We start from the raw sequence: 17783 nt of genomic DNA, 5'->3' as shown, positions 1-17783 counted from the left end.
GAGTGACACGGGAGAAGCATACGCTTTTGCATTTCGTCACCATCGAAATGCGGCCGCCGTGGTCGGGATTCGATCCCACGACCTCGTGCTCAGCAGCCCAACACCATAGCCACGGAGCAACCACGGCGGCTCAAGGCTCAGTCTCAAAGCGCTTACTGTTGAGAGGGAAGAATGCGAGAGATTGGCACGTGACAAGCTCGTTCCAAAGAGTGACACGGGAGAAGCACACGCTTGCGATCGCGGCCTTATGGTTAGCAGGGCATTGGGCTGTTGTGGTGCAAGGCGGAGGCTCAATGCCGCCATCGGTCAGGCATTCCCTGACAACGTTACAAGACGCACTTCACCCACTTTGGAGGCATCTAAAGGAAAACGGGAAGTGCGTTTAGCGTGTGTAAGCGCACCACAGTGTGCCCCAGATTGCAAGTTTGTAAGCGATGCGAGATATATATAAACGTCACATTTATAAATGATATCGTGCGAGGCCGCCCATGAAGAACTCGCGCACAGCTGTATTATTCTAAGTATGCTATCGCTCGGTGCTAAGTTCTGGCCTGTGCATGTTGTGACAATGAATGAAACACAAGTGCTCCATACAGGGGTATGCTAACGTAAAAGAATTATACAACTCGTTCGATATGTTTTCGATAATGTTGCCATTTGGGCTGGAATAGTCATCATCTCTCGCTGCTCTCTTCTCGCTTATACAACCACGCCAATAATCTACGCTCCAACCATTATCAGATCCTTCGAGTTGCTTACCACTCACGAATACGAAGCTTTACCTTCGCTTGCTCCCTCGGCGTTCCCATCATGAGCCTGTGTTGTCTGTTTTGTCTGCGGCGTTCCCGTCAGTGTGAGAACCTCCTCGAACAGCATTAGCGCCCACTGGAGCTTGCGGACGCCCTCATGCGTGCATGTGCGTGCGTGTCTGAAAATCTCATCGCCTTCCCACGGTTACTTGTTTTTCATTGGTAGTCGTGGCGCTGTAGAAAATCACCAAATACGAACACGTGCTCGCTGTTCATGAACGAATATTTAACTAAAAAGGCCGTTCAGATGTTCGTCAAACTCCGCACGCCAAAGGACGCTCTATCGTCGTCATGCATATTATTGCGTAACCGACACTCTCTATATATATATCGATATAAGTGCATCGCGAAATAATTTATTGAGGTGCCACATACGATAGGGTCAGCGGAGAACAAAAAAGAAAGCAGATTTCCGCGGAAATGAGGTCGCGCGTTCGACACCTTGAGGTGTTTACAAAATTTCTACAAGTTTGAAGGCGGCTGAGCCGGTGAGATATACGAGGTGCTCTTATAGGCAGACTAGCCGGCCGTGATGAACCCCACGGGTAAGTGGCCGTGGTCGCCTAGGGCGCGCAGGGTCACCCGTCCCGAGGGGGCGATCTTCACCACCGAGATGCTGCAGTTGGCCAGGCTCATGCGGGACCAGGCTTCGGGGTGGATCTGCAGGGCCCTGTTGTGCAGATTGGGCGGAACAATGTGTGATCACCAAGGTGCCAGTGTGCGTCGCGCGCGTGGTGCCAAAACTTTACACAGTGATTCTGTTATTGAGACTATAAAGGTGTAGAACGTCCTCTCAAAGCACCTGCTCCAAATGTCCATGAAAGTCTATTGGGCTAAATAATATTGCGATTACCTTAATAATCTCAACTTAGATTAATCTATTGATCAAAGGGTGGCGTTGGAAACTTTTTTTTTTAAGTGTATCGCAAATTCGCAATTCTTTTCCGCGTTCCACCGACACACCGAGACGCAGACGTGGGCGTCCGATTGGCTGAAGCCGCTCACGTGACCCTTCTTCTTCGAAGGAGCTACCAGAACAGGGGCATGTAACTAGGGGAAGGTATTTCGCCTTGCTTGGCTTCGTGCAGTGTTCGACACAATGTAGTGAAGAAGCATCAAATTCAAGCTTTTTGTTCACCGCTTTGTGTAAGCGAAAGGCAACATCAACTATTCCTTATTGTATGGCCAGAGGTCTTGCCACAAGCTTTGTGGAGAGCAAAGAAAAAATTTCGTGGTGGCAAAGTAGTCTATAGGATGCACATAGGCCGACTGCAGACGGCCAGAATCGATTCTTATGAAGAAAAAGTACTGCTGATGTACAGTGGTAGTTGCAACGGGGATCGTGATGGAAACATTGCCTGGCTGGTTGGCGGGCTAATTATTGATTGATTGATTGATTGATTGATTGATTGATTGATTGATTGATTGATTGATTGATTGATTGATTGATTGATTGATTGATTGAAAACATTGATGTGTGATTTATTTATTTAATGATCAATCAATTGAATGTGCTCGATCGACTTTCACAACTTGGTTTCATTAGCATGCGCTGAAAAACGCGCCCTCCCCACTTCCTATCTGACACACTATAACATAGAGCTATTCCGATCTGTTTCCATTCCATTCCTTCCAATAGCTGTGAACGATTGGTCAAATGTATTTCGGACCACCCTCACTTCACCTGTCTCTCCCGCGACGTCACTAAAACTGAGAAAACTTCCCACCTGATATGACGTGTACGCGGTAACTACGCGTGTTTAATCCGAAAAAAAGAAAAAGAATTATTTCTGATTCTATGATTTGTCGCTCTCAGCTGTCTGCTATTGATGAAAACCTTCCGAGCTGCGCTCACTTCGCCTGCCTGTCATGCGATGTAAAAAAAAAAAAAAAAAAGACGCGAGAACTCACCACATCAAAGCGGTGGGTTCGCCCTAAAGATGCATCAATATGCTGAAAAAACTTCATATATATATATATATATATATATATATATATATATATATATATATATATATATATATATATATATATATATATATATATATATCCTCTTGTCAGCCAATTAGATAAAAAAAATATGTCAAGGTAGGAACGTTATTTACTTTCAAAGCAAATAAAGGCCCCCTTCCATAAGCGAGGAGAGCTTTCGGTTGGGATGTTCAAACAACGCTGCGGGTCACCGTCTCATGTTTGAGCTGGCGGTTACGTAAATTTGACGTCAAGAAATTGGAATATCATCAGAACGGAGTCGTATTACGTTACACGGTCCTATATGCGGTGTACGCAGCCGGGAATTGCACCCACGATCTCGTGCACAGCAGCGAAGTGCCGCGGCCGTGATGCCGTGCGAACAATGACGGTCGGGCATGCGTGGTGACACACCTGCATATGCAGTATCGTATGACGTTGGCGTGGCAGACGATGATCTCGTGGGAGTCTTGCTTCTGGCTGGGCGAAGCGCGGTGAAAGTACTTGCGGAAGCCGGCCTCTATGCGGGCGCCATCGGTCAGGAACTGTAACGCAGACCGGCGCGCACACCTTTGCATTCAAGGGCAACATCTGCTTTCGACTAAACTAAACTAAACCGACCGACGCGACCAACCGACTGACTGTTTTTGATGGAAAAAATAAGCGCAGCACAAAGACTAAAGGAGAGAAAAAAAATTAACCGACGATTACGATACTCCCTAATGCGAAATTTGAACCCAGTCGTATACGTGTTTTCGCGATATATTGGCTGGTGGGGGCAATCTATCTCGTACGGCACGCTGCAAACGGCGCGAAGTATGGCGCTACTGTCTCGCTAATCGGGAGAACGCGAGAGGAAGCCCATGGGTGACCCGTGGGCGCGATTCACAGCAGCCGCCGCAGACTTCCGCTCATGCAGCGCTTTGTTTCCATAGAGACGACGCGCGCTACTCTGGCGCCATCTCGTAGCCATCATCACCGCAGAGCCCCTCGTGCGCGGCACTTCGTTTCTCTTCTCACGCTTTCGCCATACCCCGCTCCTCCGCTTTCCTCCTCGCGCTTGTCGCTTTTTTCCATCTCCCGCTGCACTCCGCGTTCGCTCTCATTTTTCGCTGTGCTTCAATGCGCACATCAATATACATGCATACAGGATCGCTTTCGTATACGCTTACTCGGAATGGCAGGCCACCACATTCAAGGATCGAGCGCAGTTATGCAGTGGCAGCTTTGTACTATTGTGCTCTACAACAAACATAGAGACGCAAGGTTTTTTTCTTTATGCGAAAGCATTATGAGCCTCACGAAGCGGAAAATCCGGCGTCCGTTGTTATCATCCGATATGGTATGAAAACCCATGTGACCAAGTGATGACGTCACGTTCCCGGCGCTGGACTTGTTGCGGTTCGCACGGCGAAATTCCACGGTGTACATCCACGGTGTCGGACGGACTCCGTAGCCCACTCCCAAAATTTGATTATTGTAGATTAAAGTTAGTAAGATGGATGAAAGTACATTAAAGTGGATTAATGGTACAAATTAGATCAAGATGAATTAAGGTGGAGCTTTAATTTAAGGTGATAAGTTAGACAAGTCCTAATGGTTTCACATTCAAATCACGTAAGGAAACTTAAGTGACTCAATTTTTTTAATGATACCCTAACAGTAATGTCATAGGCGTTTGGCGAACGATTATGCTGCCGACGCGGTTTCTCGCTTGCTTAATTTTCTACCTTTCCCACTGGCACTACCTTCTCTTCGCGACGTACTCTCACTAATTCGACGCAGTGCAGCGAAAGTTACGGGTCGCGTCAACACACCAGAAGGAAGGCTCCTCCATTGTCCGCTCTTAATCGCCGTCGTCTCAACGCCGACTGAATGGAAGCTTCAAAAAGGGATCAGTGGGTCACGTTGGGAGAGCGCCCACCCTTCTCAGGATATGCAGCTGACTCTCGTCGCGTTGCAGCCATTGCCATTCATTGGCTGACCAATTGACGGCTTTTACCCTGGTGACATCGTGCCTGCCGCCGTCATAAAGTGAGAAGGAGGCACAGCAAAAAAAAAAAAAAAAGAATCCGGAGAGGAGCGCGGGTTTTTTGTTGTTTTTTTTAATTTGTGGCAACCTCGAGGCGCCTAGTTCTGTCATTTCCGTGAAGGATGGTCATCACGGCATACTGCAGGCCGTGCGCGTGCTTAATTAAGATGTGTTTAAAGAATGTCGCAGGTGGTTTAATGGACATTTAGACTGGAACATCATGACCTGGCTCAGTACCGTCGAATCCCGCCTCACTCGAGCTTCTAGGGGCGGGATTCATTACAGCTCAGCCGCGTGATCTCTGGTCTGCGGACTTGATCGGTGATTCGCCCCGTTCTGTTAATGCAGCTTATTCTTTAACACGATCATGGCTGAACACCATCAGCAAGCGTTACTAGAAGACATACCCCAAGTGTGTAATCGGTCGCTAAATGATCGCCAGTAGATGCCGGACCTGAATGGATCAAAGAGTGCACACTTATTTGCGCACTGAGGAATTATTGCGTCGCCCGGGTATGTGACATGCACTACCTTGGACTGCGGCTTCCATATTCCAAACGGCGGCTCAGGAGGCATGGGTTCCCCTTCGCGTATGAGCTCGCACTGAAAGAGCGGGAGCTGCGGAAGGTGCCGGTGAATGAGCTCGGCCGTTTCGACGGCACGCGCCATGGTCGAGTGGGTCAGCTGGCAGAAGGGGATGCCCAGCTGCTTGAGCCGCTGGCCGGTCAGGTCCGCCTGCTTGCGGCCTGCACGCATTCGACAACAGAACAGCGTGCAACCATATTGCTTGACCCGGACGCGCGTTAACCGACGGGCGTGGTAGACACTCCGGGACTCTACGGACAGAAATCACTTCGCTGGCGAGCGCCCTATACGTTGGCGTCGCCGTGTTTCCTTTAAAATCAGACGAGCACGGCGAACTTGTCGCGTCAGATGTCCAAATGGCACCTGTCTAGTTACATTCGTGGTCCATTTAAAATGAGAGGGGAGAGGGAGGAGAAGTGCCGGTTGCTAATGTGGACACTTTCTGCCATATTGCCTAATGCATCTATGCTTAACGTATTACACCCAATAGGACAAGGCTTGGCATCCACGTGAGTCAGCCACAGCTGACAAGATAGCGAATTGGACAGTACCCCGATTACATAGCACCCCCTGGGCTTGGTGATCTTAATCTCATTAACAAACGCCAAAAAAGAGCTATGTGGGTTCGTTGACAGATCCAGGTGGGAACAGCGGTAACCAGTCAGCAGATGCGAAGGCAGGATGACCTCTAGTCATGGCGGTTTTAGACAGCAACGCTTTTGAACCAATAAAAGATTTTGTTGGTTATATCGTCCAACTTCGGAGTGTCAGTTAGGTCGACCGTAGACATTATGCACGCGAATGACATTGAGTGTGAGAATCCTCTGCACATGCGCGTTATATTTTGTCCGGGGCAAGACTCATGCACGACGGCCGCTCGATGAACGACAATGTACACAGGCTTTGAAGCGCGGCATCGTCATTGGTGAACGCAATCGCTCATATAAGAGTGGTCGAGCGGTCGGTTGCGGACTGGACGCGCCATCTTGAGGTTCACATAGCTGCTGGGCAAGGATCTATTGGTTACGAGTGCGTGGAGCGCGTATGTGACGTGCGTGGCCTTATCGCGGCGCCAGCTCGTAGTTCTTCTCGCGAGCGATGGCGACCAAGACGGCCGCTTGACCACACCGGATAAGTGTAATCCACGCTGTACGCACTTCGCAGAGCGCGGGACTGCATCCACGAAAGAGACGGCAGGCCTCGAGGTCCGACACGGGCGTACAATAGGTCGATGTATGCTATAACGCAGTGAGTCGAACGTCTTCGATTCTTCTGCGGGTGCATGCCATCGAGGAGCTACTCATTGTATATTGCATATCGGCTAGCTGCATGACATTGATGTGTGCACATAGCGATAAATCACCTTTTATTTGCCCTATATGTGTTGTTGTTTCTTTTATTGCGAGTTTTCGAATGACACAAATGCGTGGTTCACCTATAGCTGCCGCCGCCATTAACGCGCGGTGTAATTTGTAAAGGGTGCTTAATTCTCGGCCAAAGAGGTGAGGCATGCACACGTTTGTGTAAGCAATGCAGTCCTGCCTCTATATACAGTCGTGCAGGGAGGCTTGCAGACATTTCTCTCTCTCTCTCTCTCTCTCTCTCTCTCTCTTCGATGGTAAAAGAAAAAATGTAGGACATTTGGGATGATAGTCCGATATGGCTTCTCGATATGGTGCATGCAAACATTTGTCGATATTGAAAGTATGTTTCATCTAAACTTTCCTGCTTGCAGAGAAGTTACATCGTTTCAAGAAGTGATAAAATTCCTGCTGAATTAACGCGGCGAGGCAAAGGTTTTGCCAAGACGATAGTTTTTCTCACCACATATGTTACTGAGTGATCAATTAGGTATCGATCAACAATTGCACGCTGCAGACCAGTGCATGTTCAAGCGCCGTGAACAACGAAAAGGAATCGAGAATGAGTATAGTAGAACGAAGCTACGCTTAGAAAACACGTGGAAGACTCGGTAAGGAAGGCCACTCTGTTACTGTCCTCGGGGGGAAAAAAAGAAAGAAAATTTGTTGTCGATTCGGACATAATATGCTGCCAGCGAATGCGGTTTAACGTGACTGCTACGTCTCGTCATTACGGTGGCGACAGATGCGCGAAACCGATGGCAAATTTTCTATTGAGAAGTAGGAATACCGGACGTCGAGTTATCTTGCGCTCAGCGCTTAGCCCTCATTGGTTGGCTAAAAAAAAAAATTATGCACGAACTGAGTGTTTAATTGCATAATGGCGCTCGTTAGAAAAGCGCTGTTCTGATCCCCTTTATGCGTCACTTTCCTTCTTTTTTTTTCTCGACGCTGGTAAGAACAACATTCAGCAAGAACGTTCCGGAAGTAACAGCTTACCAAGGTCTGTAAGCGTGCGATAGGTGTCCGGCTCCTCGTAAAATGTGAAGTCCCCATGTCGAACTAGGTACAAATAGCGTGTTGCGGTCGCCTTTGCTTTCTGCACTTCTTCGTCATAACGACGCTTCTCTTCTTCTGACGAGTCAGCCGGAGGCTCTGCGCAAGACTCGGGGTCCCGCCTGCAAAAAGAACAAAAAGCAAAAGCTATCTCGTTACAAAGTTTTAAAAGGCTCACGTCCAGAAAAGATTAATTCTGTCTATCCGTAAACATGGAACAATACACGTGCGTAATGCTACGCGTTTGCTCGAGGTGGCCGCAGAGTTCAGCAAAGAGGTCCGCGAGTTTCTGCCAGAACAGTGCACACAATCGGCACAGGTTCACAGAAATACGTGCGCTTGAAGTGATCCACGGTTGTCAGCAGTCTGTTTGAAGCAAGCGTTTCGGCAATGGATACTTGTATTCGATCGCCATGCAGGGTGGCAATCCCAAGACTATAGTCCCTATTGTCTAAATGTTGGCGGCAGAAACATTGCAACCCTACGTTGGCTCCGGAGACAACCGTTATTCGACCACTGTTAACCGCTTCATATAGTCCGAGAAGAGAGATAATTAACTTTAACGAAGCGGATAACTGAGTGGCCTCAGCAGGGGGTGACGGTCAATGATGGGTATCATAAAATAAAGAAAGAAATATATGTGTAATGAAACGAAATAAAGAAAAGCTAACTACACGTCCACAACCTGCAGCCGATCAAACTCGCGCACAAGCTCCCACGAAGAGTTGATCGTTCGCCGGGCGTCGGCCTGGGGGGTGGCGTGGTCCGTGCCTCCAGTGAGGTGACGACGCGTCTCTCGTGTTTGTATCTTCCTATCGCGAGTCCGGGACAGTCCCACAATAGGTGCCCGACTGTCGGTCGAGCACCGATGTCGCACGTACTGCACGCCACTAGTGACGACATCGTCTCTTCCTCCTGCTCGCTGTCCAGGCGTCGCCTCTGACGACCTCGCGTCTTCCTCGAAGCGGCGCGCGCGCGCGCCACTTAGCCACGACGTGTTCGGCGAGCGCTGCGCCCGCCCTGGCCTTGCGCACCAGGACTTGCGCGCCCAGAGGAAGACCATAGGGCAAAGAAAGGTTGGCATCGTTTGGTACCTTCGCCTTCGGCTCCCGTTTTGCTTGCAGTTTGAGTCGCTCGCGCTCCTCTTCCGGGTCGAGGAATGAGAGGGACTGGGCCTAGGGGACATGAGCGGGAAAATAATAGCTCGCTCGCAGCACTTTGGGCCGCACCATTGCCGATGCTGCCCGGGACCCAGTCCACTCGCACGCCCGTGCCGTAATCCCGACGAAGAGGTGCGCATGCGACCTTAATATATTGTGCCCATGTGCTGACTCTAAGCGTCCCCATCAGCGCATTTAGGGAGTCCAAAGAGTCGCTGAATATTCTTGTGAACTCTTCGCTTCTGTGGTGCTCCGTAATTTTTTCCGCCTTTTTCGTCAGCAAGACAGAAGGACATGTAGGCCGTTATAACGACACCTTATAAAGCGGTGGCCTTAGCTACTTCATCCATATTGTGTGGTTGCTCTTTCTCGTTCGATAGACGGAGAGGGTAACTCGATGTGTGGAGGAAGAGAGGACGAGGCTACAGGAGGGAAAGCGAAGGCGGAGAGGGCGGAGCGTGCGATTCGACAGCGCTCACAACGACGTTACCTATAGGCAAGGGACGAGGGATGAAAGGAAGGCACGCGCCAAACCAAACCCTAGTCTAGGTGGCATTGACCCAACACAGATGCTAAGTGGAAGCGCAGCAGGGAAGAAATTGTTAGGACCAGATCCATTATGGCCATATAGATAACTATACAAGGTAGATTGGAGGTATTAACGAAGAAATAAAAAAATAATTAGACCTAGGCAAAATGTTAGACTGATAAACATCTGTGTTGATTACTTCATTAGCTCAAGCAGGCTAGGCGAATATGTGTCACCGCCTCGTTCCGAAGGGATACCAATAAATCATCATCATCATCATCATCGTAATGCGTGCCATGACGTACGTCATCGCCAAGAAGCGTGGAGGGCTACGAGAGGGCTGGGAAAGTCGCATACTAACACAGAAATTTCGGTAGGGGCACGTGCCCGGTGTGCCACTTCCCGGCTGCCACTGATACACGTTTCCACAGATCAGCGGCGGTAGCGTGTGGCAGTAGAGGGCTTTTGAAATAGTATCACGCCTTGTCTAATGAGTACCTGACGGGGCACACGGACCATGCAGCGACCTGCCTACCTGTCCCAGTTGAAGTCCCAGTGAGCAGAGGGCTGGAAATTGGTCGCCCACGAAGCGTGCACTTGGCGCTTCCTGGCTTCTTGGCGGTATAGCGACACAGCGGCCACGCTGCCGCATAGAATTCCCACGGCCTTGGCGATGTGTCCGAGCATTTCGTTGCGTTCACACGCGCAGAGGAGTCTAGGAAACTCTCCAACAACTACGTGGTCACCAAAGGCCTCAAGATCACCGTCCACAGCTAACACGCAGGCACCTTGTTCTTAATGTAATATCCTAATACTGGCTCATACCCTCTACGGGGGATTAGCAAGAAGCAGGCGGTTCCAAGTGTTTTTATTACAAAAACTAAATTTGAGTAACAGAGTGTCGGTTCAAGAGAGATAAATAGCATTTCTTTTCTATTTCTTAAACATTAACACAGGCTCCTTATGACAAAACAGCGGATGAAGACGTTAATTCTTCTTCTTACAACGAAAGGCATCCAATAACACAATTAGGCGGAACTTGAAGTGACCGTGACCAGCACATTTCCTTTCTGTCGGTTTACTACAAGCTGGTGCACTCGTGGACGGAAGGGAAGACGTATTTGTCTATTAGATTGCGTTTTCTATTTGCAGGGATTGCTTCAACACAGGCGATGTCATCGCATGAATGACGTCAACGTATACCACCCTGTATACGCAACGAAAATACGGCACCTACACAACGTAACTAATAGTATCTGCATTAATGTAACATCGCATAACGTCAACAGATTTAGCATCAACACAAACATGTACATCAATGAAAGTTCGCGTCCGCCGATCTAAAATTTTTTGTTATTATCGTTGTTCTTCGTGCGTGTCCTCATTGCTTGCAGTCTAAACGAATATAGTGAAATAGTAAATCAATATATACGAAATATACTGAGTGATAACCCTCGACCGGAATAAGCGCGTTTGCAGTAACAAACTTCACACCACCTTACCTTTTCTCATGCCGTGTTCGAATCATGGGAACGCGCACGGCAGCTTCGACCAACGGCCTCTGGCTGGACGGAAATGGAGTGTACAACAATTCTAGTAAACTCTAGATGGAACCGACCCAGGTGTACCAGTGAGTTTTCCGAAATATGGAATCACGTCAATGATTGGACGCTCATATGAACAACAGTGTAAAGAGAGAGGTATACCTACGTATACGCGGACTGAATCGGGGCGACTGGTAACACCAATGTAATCTCCATGACGTGTCTGGCAATCTTCTTCAATGTGCCAGCATGTGAAATGAAGTAGAAACATACAAGTCTCATCAAATGCTATTTGCTATTCAGATCGTATGCGATTCCTGAATTCCCTATTAGATATGATCGAATAGTCGTTCCTGTTCGAATGTAACGCATAACAGCACTTTGAATTCTCGAGGGCATGTCCAATGCAAGTGAGGGCTGTACCGAATGATTCTGCTGCTGGCGAGTCGAAGCTGCTGCGCAGAGGCCCACCAGTTCCGGAGCGAATTAATGCACGGGGCTTCATCATTTTTGCTTAACATGCATATCTCTCTCTCTCTCTCTCTCTCTCTCTGCTTGTGTTTGTTTGTCTGTTGAGCGAAAGGAAAGACGCGGTGAATACCACACCTTTCCACCCACACCTTTACCATGGGAACCGATCGGTAAATTTTGCAGTAGCTGTAATTCAATATAACCGCCCCGTTTCGGGGCAGCCTGTGAATCTAATAATAATAATAATATTTGGGCTTTTACGTGCCAAAACCACTTTCTGATTATGAGGCACGCCGTAGTGGAGGACTCCGGAAATTTTGACCACCTGGGGTTCTTTAACGTCCACCTAAATCTAAGCACACGGGTGTTTTCGCATTTCGCCCCCATCGAAAGCCTGTGAATCTGCTAACTCAATTCACGCAAGGAATGCTTTTTACAGCGAAGCTATATATGGCTAGGATTCCGGGCATTTTTGTTCTTCGTGAAAAAAAATGGCTGTGGCTTAGCTAAGGTTAAGCCCAGGATGCGAAGCATACTAGCCTTTATTTTAGTTGTTGAACCACTGTTTAGCCTGGTGAACTGCTGTTGCTTGGATATATTTGGTCGGCTAGACGAAGAAACAACTCATGCAGGCGAGCGCACGAGCTGAAACCCGGCTATGTAGCTACGCGGCCGCAAGCGAGCGCACGAGTTAAGCCTCCGCTTTTGCAGCTGTTATGACGTCATATGGTAGCTACGCGGCCGCGCGCGGCGCAGCAAGGAAGAGCGTGGTTGTGCGGCTAGTATGCTTCGCATAAAAACTATCATCATCAATGGCTCATACCCCCGTAAGCATTCATGCTCCCTTAAGCAAGCAAAAAAGGCAATGACTCCTAGCCACGTAAGGCAGAGACTACAAGCACACAGTAAAGTGAAGCGAACAGTGCTTAAACTCTTTCTAATCACGTGTACAACATACAGAACAGCATGTCGAAAACTGTCATCATCAATGGCTCGTACCCCCTTGAGCAATGGATCATACCCCCATGAGCAGTGGCTCATACCCCCGTAAGCAAGCAAAAAATGCAATGACAAGTCCCGTAAGGTTCATGGCTACTCACTTTGTGTGAATTAGCTGCGATGACACTACCCCTGCTGCTGTTGGTGATTTCAATGTGGATGTGTCGGTACCAAAAAGGGAGTGGTTTACGAGTTCCGTAGTGCAGACATATCCCTTGTGATGCCACACAGATCCGGCCCACCCGACCACCCAGCGGCGCACGCGCATCGATTTGACATTATCAAGGAATGTTACTGCAGTTGCGAGTGAAATAATGACCACCAATCAAGATAATAAATGAGTGTGCGTACGTTTCGTCACGGCAACCACCCATCAAGACAATAAATTAGTTCATACCTTTGTTCAAGATTATGTGTCACCTCCGGCAGTGTCGTGGGCTAAACAGCTCCTCTAGTCAACCACTTTCACGGAGTGGAATGGCTCATGTTTTTTTGGGACAGTCTCACCATGTTTTTCATCCCATTAAAACTGAGTGGTGCATTTTTGTAGCACACTTATCTCCTTCAACGAACAAAGCAAACCTGCATATATATCTAGGTGTATGAGAGGCATGTTCCTTTAACTGCTTCATTATTGCCGTTATGATAGTGCACCGGATTCCTGAAAGCGGCCGTATACAAGCTGCTCAGTTGAGCTGACGCACAGTAGGGAATGTCATTACATGTAGGTTTCAAATATGAGTTAAGCATAACGTATTTTTTCGGAAAAGTGAGACTCGAATATAATTTCATTTTGTTTAAACCCCTAGAAAAAAGCCGAAAGAAGACACAGCTACCTTCTTTTTTCTATATAAGCAAGCTCGGAGGTTTTACGTGGCAAAACAACGATATATATATATATATATATATATATATATATATATATATATATATATATATATATATATATATATATATATATATATATATATATATAGTGATTATGAGGCACACGAGGCTTTTGAGTTTTCACTACCTAGGGTTCTTTTACATACACCTTAATATAAGTACACGAGTGTTTTTGCATTTCGTCCGCATCAAATTCTGCGGCCTATAGATTGAACCAGTGGGCTCCAATTTAGAAGCCCAATAAAGAAATAGGTATAAAGAGATAAAGAAAAAGGGGCAGGTTGTGTCAGTCATGCTTCTGTTGCGCTTCATGACACTTACATATTTTCTAGATGCAACTTAACACGCGTGAGCTTCTTTTTTTTTTTTTTGCGTGCTAACACCGATTAATAGTCCTCGTTTTGTTGGTTTCATGGTTGTTGTTGTTTTTTCTTGCTGTTTTTATGACGTTTGATGAAGTAGGACATGTCGGGTTTATAAAGACTTTAACCTTTCGAATAAAACTTTCAGTTGCCAGTAGCGCCGCGTCCTGTTTTTTCTTGTGCCTTAGCCTGTGTCCTAGTAGTTCGCGCTCTGAATTTAGCCATGCTTCCATACCAACTCACCCATTTTTCACTTTTGAACCACATAAGCGACAGCAATTCTGCTCCGACAATCATGCCACACTTCAAAGCAGTGCGGAGCTCCCGCGCAGCAGAAGCTGCAGGGTGTCTACCAAGTTGACATTTTCAAATTCCTTCAGTTTTCCAGGTTTTCCCTGAGCGACACAGAACATTATTTTATGTCACGACAGACTGACGCCACATTGCCCGATGCTGTCATTCTCAAGCAAGCATTTTAAAAAAATAAGAACAACAACTGAATCCAGTTTGAATAGTAAGGAGTAGTGTTTACTTTATTCAACATAGAAAACTGAAGGTAGGGGTAGTAAAATGCGCAGCAAATAAAATATCTTCGAAAGAGAAAAATGAGAAAGCCCATTGTAAATCGAGTCGAACATCTTCAAATGCGAATAAAAAGAGATGCATACAAAGCAAATATTTTCGAAAACGAGCTATTTCTATAAAGTGATGGCAAGATCATCAATATTAGACGCGAACGTTGTCACAAGTGACATTTTCTCAGCAGTTGGAAAGTCAACCTCAACTGTGCTCGCATGCTCTTAGTCCCCGCACAATGCCTCCGTTTTATTGACGTCGTTGACGCTTCTACCGACGCGAGGGCAGCAAATTGCGACTACTCTATGCTATTCTACCGCATGACAAACAAATCGCTATCCTCTTCAGAGCGGAAAGACTTGCAAAAGGTGCTCGTCCGCTATGCGCCAGTATTCGATTTCGCGCAAGATTCGCCGGAAGCCGTACCGCGTCTCTCCAGCAGAACGGAAAGTAATCGCTGAGCAAGTTCAAGAAATGCTGCGGAAAGGCGTTGTCTTTGCAGTCCCTGGGCAGCTCCAGTGATATTAGTTAAGAAAAAGGACAATTCTTGGAGATTCTGTGTTGATTATCGAAGACTCTAACCTCAGCCACAAAGAAGGACGTACACCCTCTGCCACGCATCGATGACGCTATCGATTGCCTTCATGCAGCCTCCTACTTCTCCTCCGTTGACTTACGATCGGGATACTGGCAAATACCGATGCACCCGACAGATAAAGGGAAAACTGCCTTTGTGACGCCAGACGGTCTCTTCGAGTTTAATGTAATGCCTTTCGGTTTATGCATTGCGCCAGCAACTTTTGAAATGTTTATGGACACACGGCTGCGCGAATTGAAATGGGAGATCTACATGTGCTACCTCGACGATGTAATCATTTTTGGCAAAACACTTGAGGAGCACAATCAGCGCCTTGGCGTCCTGGACCGCGTCCAACACGTTGGACTGGTTTTAAACTCAGCGAAGTGTCACATCTGGGAGCGGCAGACTCTCGTGTTCGGTTTCCTCGTCGACAAAGATGGTAGTCGACCTGACCCTGAAAAGAGTGCTGCAGCACGGTGTTTTAGCCAACCGAAGACAGCGACAGATCCGTAGTTTCCTTGGCCTGTGTTCGTACTTCCGCCGGTGCATTTGAACTTCGTCCAACTCGCTCACCCACTCACGTGCCTCCTTCACAAAGACAATCTTTACGTATGGACTACAGGGTGCGAGGACGCGTTCCATCAACTGAAGTATCTACTAACTTCTGGGCCGGTCTTGCGCCATTTCGATCCCGAAGCCATGACTGAGCTAAACACTGACGCTAGCGGTGTGAGCGCTGGCGCCGTCCCCGTCCAACTTCATCATGGGCGCCAGCACGTCGTTGCGTACGTAAGTCGGACACTGACGAGAGCAGAGCGAAATTACATTGTCACTGAACTGGAATGTCTGCCAGTAGTCTTCGCCATCCAGAAGTTTCGGCCATATCTGCACGGTCGCCATTTCAAGATAGTGACGGATTATCATTCCCTTTGCTGGCTTGTTGGACTGCGGGATCCTTCTGGATGGCTGGCACGTTGGGCGTTACGCCTTCAAGAATATACCTTTTCTGTCGACTACAAGAGCGGTCGGTGTCATACCGATGCCATCTGCTTGTCTCATCTCCCGTCGCCACACTCCACCGCTAACGATGCCGACTTCGACGACGATCTTGGCAGCATTACCGAGTTTCCTGACCTCAGCACCTTTAAACGTGAACAACGTCGTGATCCTACTCTCATACCTCTATTGGAGGCTGCCCGCACGTCAGGTCAGACAACGCCCTTCACGCTGTGTATACAACGGCTTGCTTTACAAAAAGAATTACTCTGCCGAAGGCGCTTCCTTGCTCCTAGTCGTTCCCGAACGGCTGCGTGCTGCTATCCTTCGCGCCATGCATGATATCACATCGGATCACCTTGGCTTTACTTGCACGCTTCATCGATTGCGCCAGCGCTTTTATTGGCCGAAGCTATGGAAGAGCACAAGACAGTACATTGCAAGTTGCCCAGGTTGTCAATGTCATAAGAAGTCAGAGGCGCCTCCTGCAGGCTTTTTGCAACCAGTGAAACCACCTGCCTTACCATTTGAAAAATTTGGTATCGATTTGCTCGGCCCCCTTCCCATAAGAGCTCTACCGGCCGTCGCTGGATTATTGTGTGCGTCGACTATATATACTTGACGCGCACAACTGAGACTGCGGCGCTTACCTCTGCTACCGACAGCGATGCGTCGTGCCTTTCTGCTTCATTCTGTCATCCCGCGTCACGGCGCTACGCGTGTTGTAAGTGACCGTGGACGGCAATCGACCGCCGACGTTGTTGAAGAACTGCTGCGCCTTTACGGTTTTGCTTACCGCCACTCAACGCCGTACCACCGACAAACAAATGGCCTCACCGAACGCACGAATCGTACGCTTACCAACATGTTGTGACTGTACGCCTCAGCTGATCACAGGAATTGGGATGCCGTGCTGCCCATTGTCACGTATACGCATACAATACAGCCAAGAATGAAGTAACCGGGTATGCGCCTTTCTATCTTTTGTGCGTTCGCAGTCCCCAAACGTTCTTGGACACAATTTTGCCATTGCCACTGAACGAAGACGCATCCATTCCGGAGACAATGTGTCCTGCCGAAGAAGCGCGTCGGCTCGCTCGCTTAAAAACACCGTCTTCGCAAGTTTCAACCACGGCACGCTGTGACGGCCGGCATATACATGTCACTTTCGCTCCTGGCGATCACGTGTTAATGTGGACACCTCTACGGAAGAAAGGCTTGTATCTCAAGTTCGTCTCAACGTACAGCGGTCCATACGTGATACCCAGCCGATTAAGTGACGTCAACTACGTCATCGCAAAACTGACCGCCCATAATCGCCGGACGCGGAATACTCAAGAGGTTCTTGTGGCCCGCCTGAAGCACTATACCACCATATAGCGCTCCCGTAGGGAGAGCCTTCGTCCCGCAGTGGACATAAAATAGGCTGATGATGATGGCGAGGCGCAAGACGCCTTACAAATGAGGAAATGTTTATTTCGCTCTATATAAATGATCGTTCCGGGCTTTTTTTGCATTCATCCAACGTTTTGGATGTAGCCCAGCGCGCTACATCCAAAAGAGACGGCTCGCTGAACAGGCGAACTTCACATGCGCAGCCGGTCTCGCTCGCTTCTAAGTGGTGTGTCTGGCGCATGACGCATGCATCTGGCATGCATCTGGCGCATGATGCATGCATTGCGTGCCGTTAGGTTGTTGCTAGGAGACGTAAGAAAAATAAGTCGCAATGTATAAGTTCAGTTACACACGCAGAAATTTTTTTTAGTTTTATCGGGAAAGAATTAAAGAAAAATAAACCGTTGTCTGTAAGTTCATTTCACATTCCTTTTTCCGACGTTCACGTCAACTAACGGATGAGATTAAC

General features: G+C 48.0%; 1 protein-coding gene across 1 annotated transcript; it reads right to left on the bottom strand.

The window, feature by feature from the left end:
• Positions 1–1139: 1139 nt before the first annotated feature.
• On the bottom strand, positions 1140–10190 carry LOC142574581 (serine/threonine-protein phosphatase Pgam5, mitochondrial-like). The gene is made up of 5 exons (XM_075683631.1): positions 10039–10190; positions 7758–7936; positions 5344–5558; positions 3195–3325; positions 1140–1479 (listed from the first exon to the last, which is right to left on the bottom strand). The coding sequence occupies exons 1-5, from the start codon at positions 10188–10190 to the stop codon at positions 1329–1331; spliced, it is 828 nt and encodes a 275-aa protein (XP_075539746.1). The 3' UTR covers positions 1140–1328.
• Positions 10191–17783: the final 7593 nt, after the last annotated feature.

The sequence above is a fragment of the Dermacentor variabilis genome, chromosome 3 (assembly GCF_050947875.1).
Source record: "Dermacentor variabilis isolate Ectoservices chromosome 3, ASM5094787v1, whole genome shotgun sequence".
Lineage (NCBI taxonomy): Eukaryota > Metazoa > Arthropoda > Arachnida > Ixodida > Ixodidae > Dermacentor > Dermacentor variabilis.
This window is presented reverse-complemented; position numbering and strand designations above follow the sequence as displayed.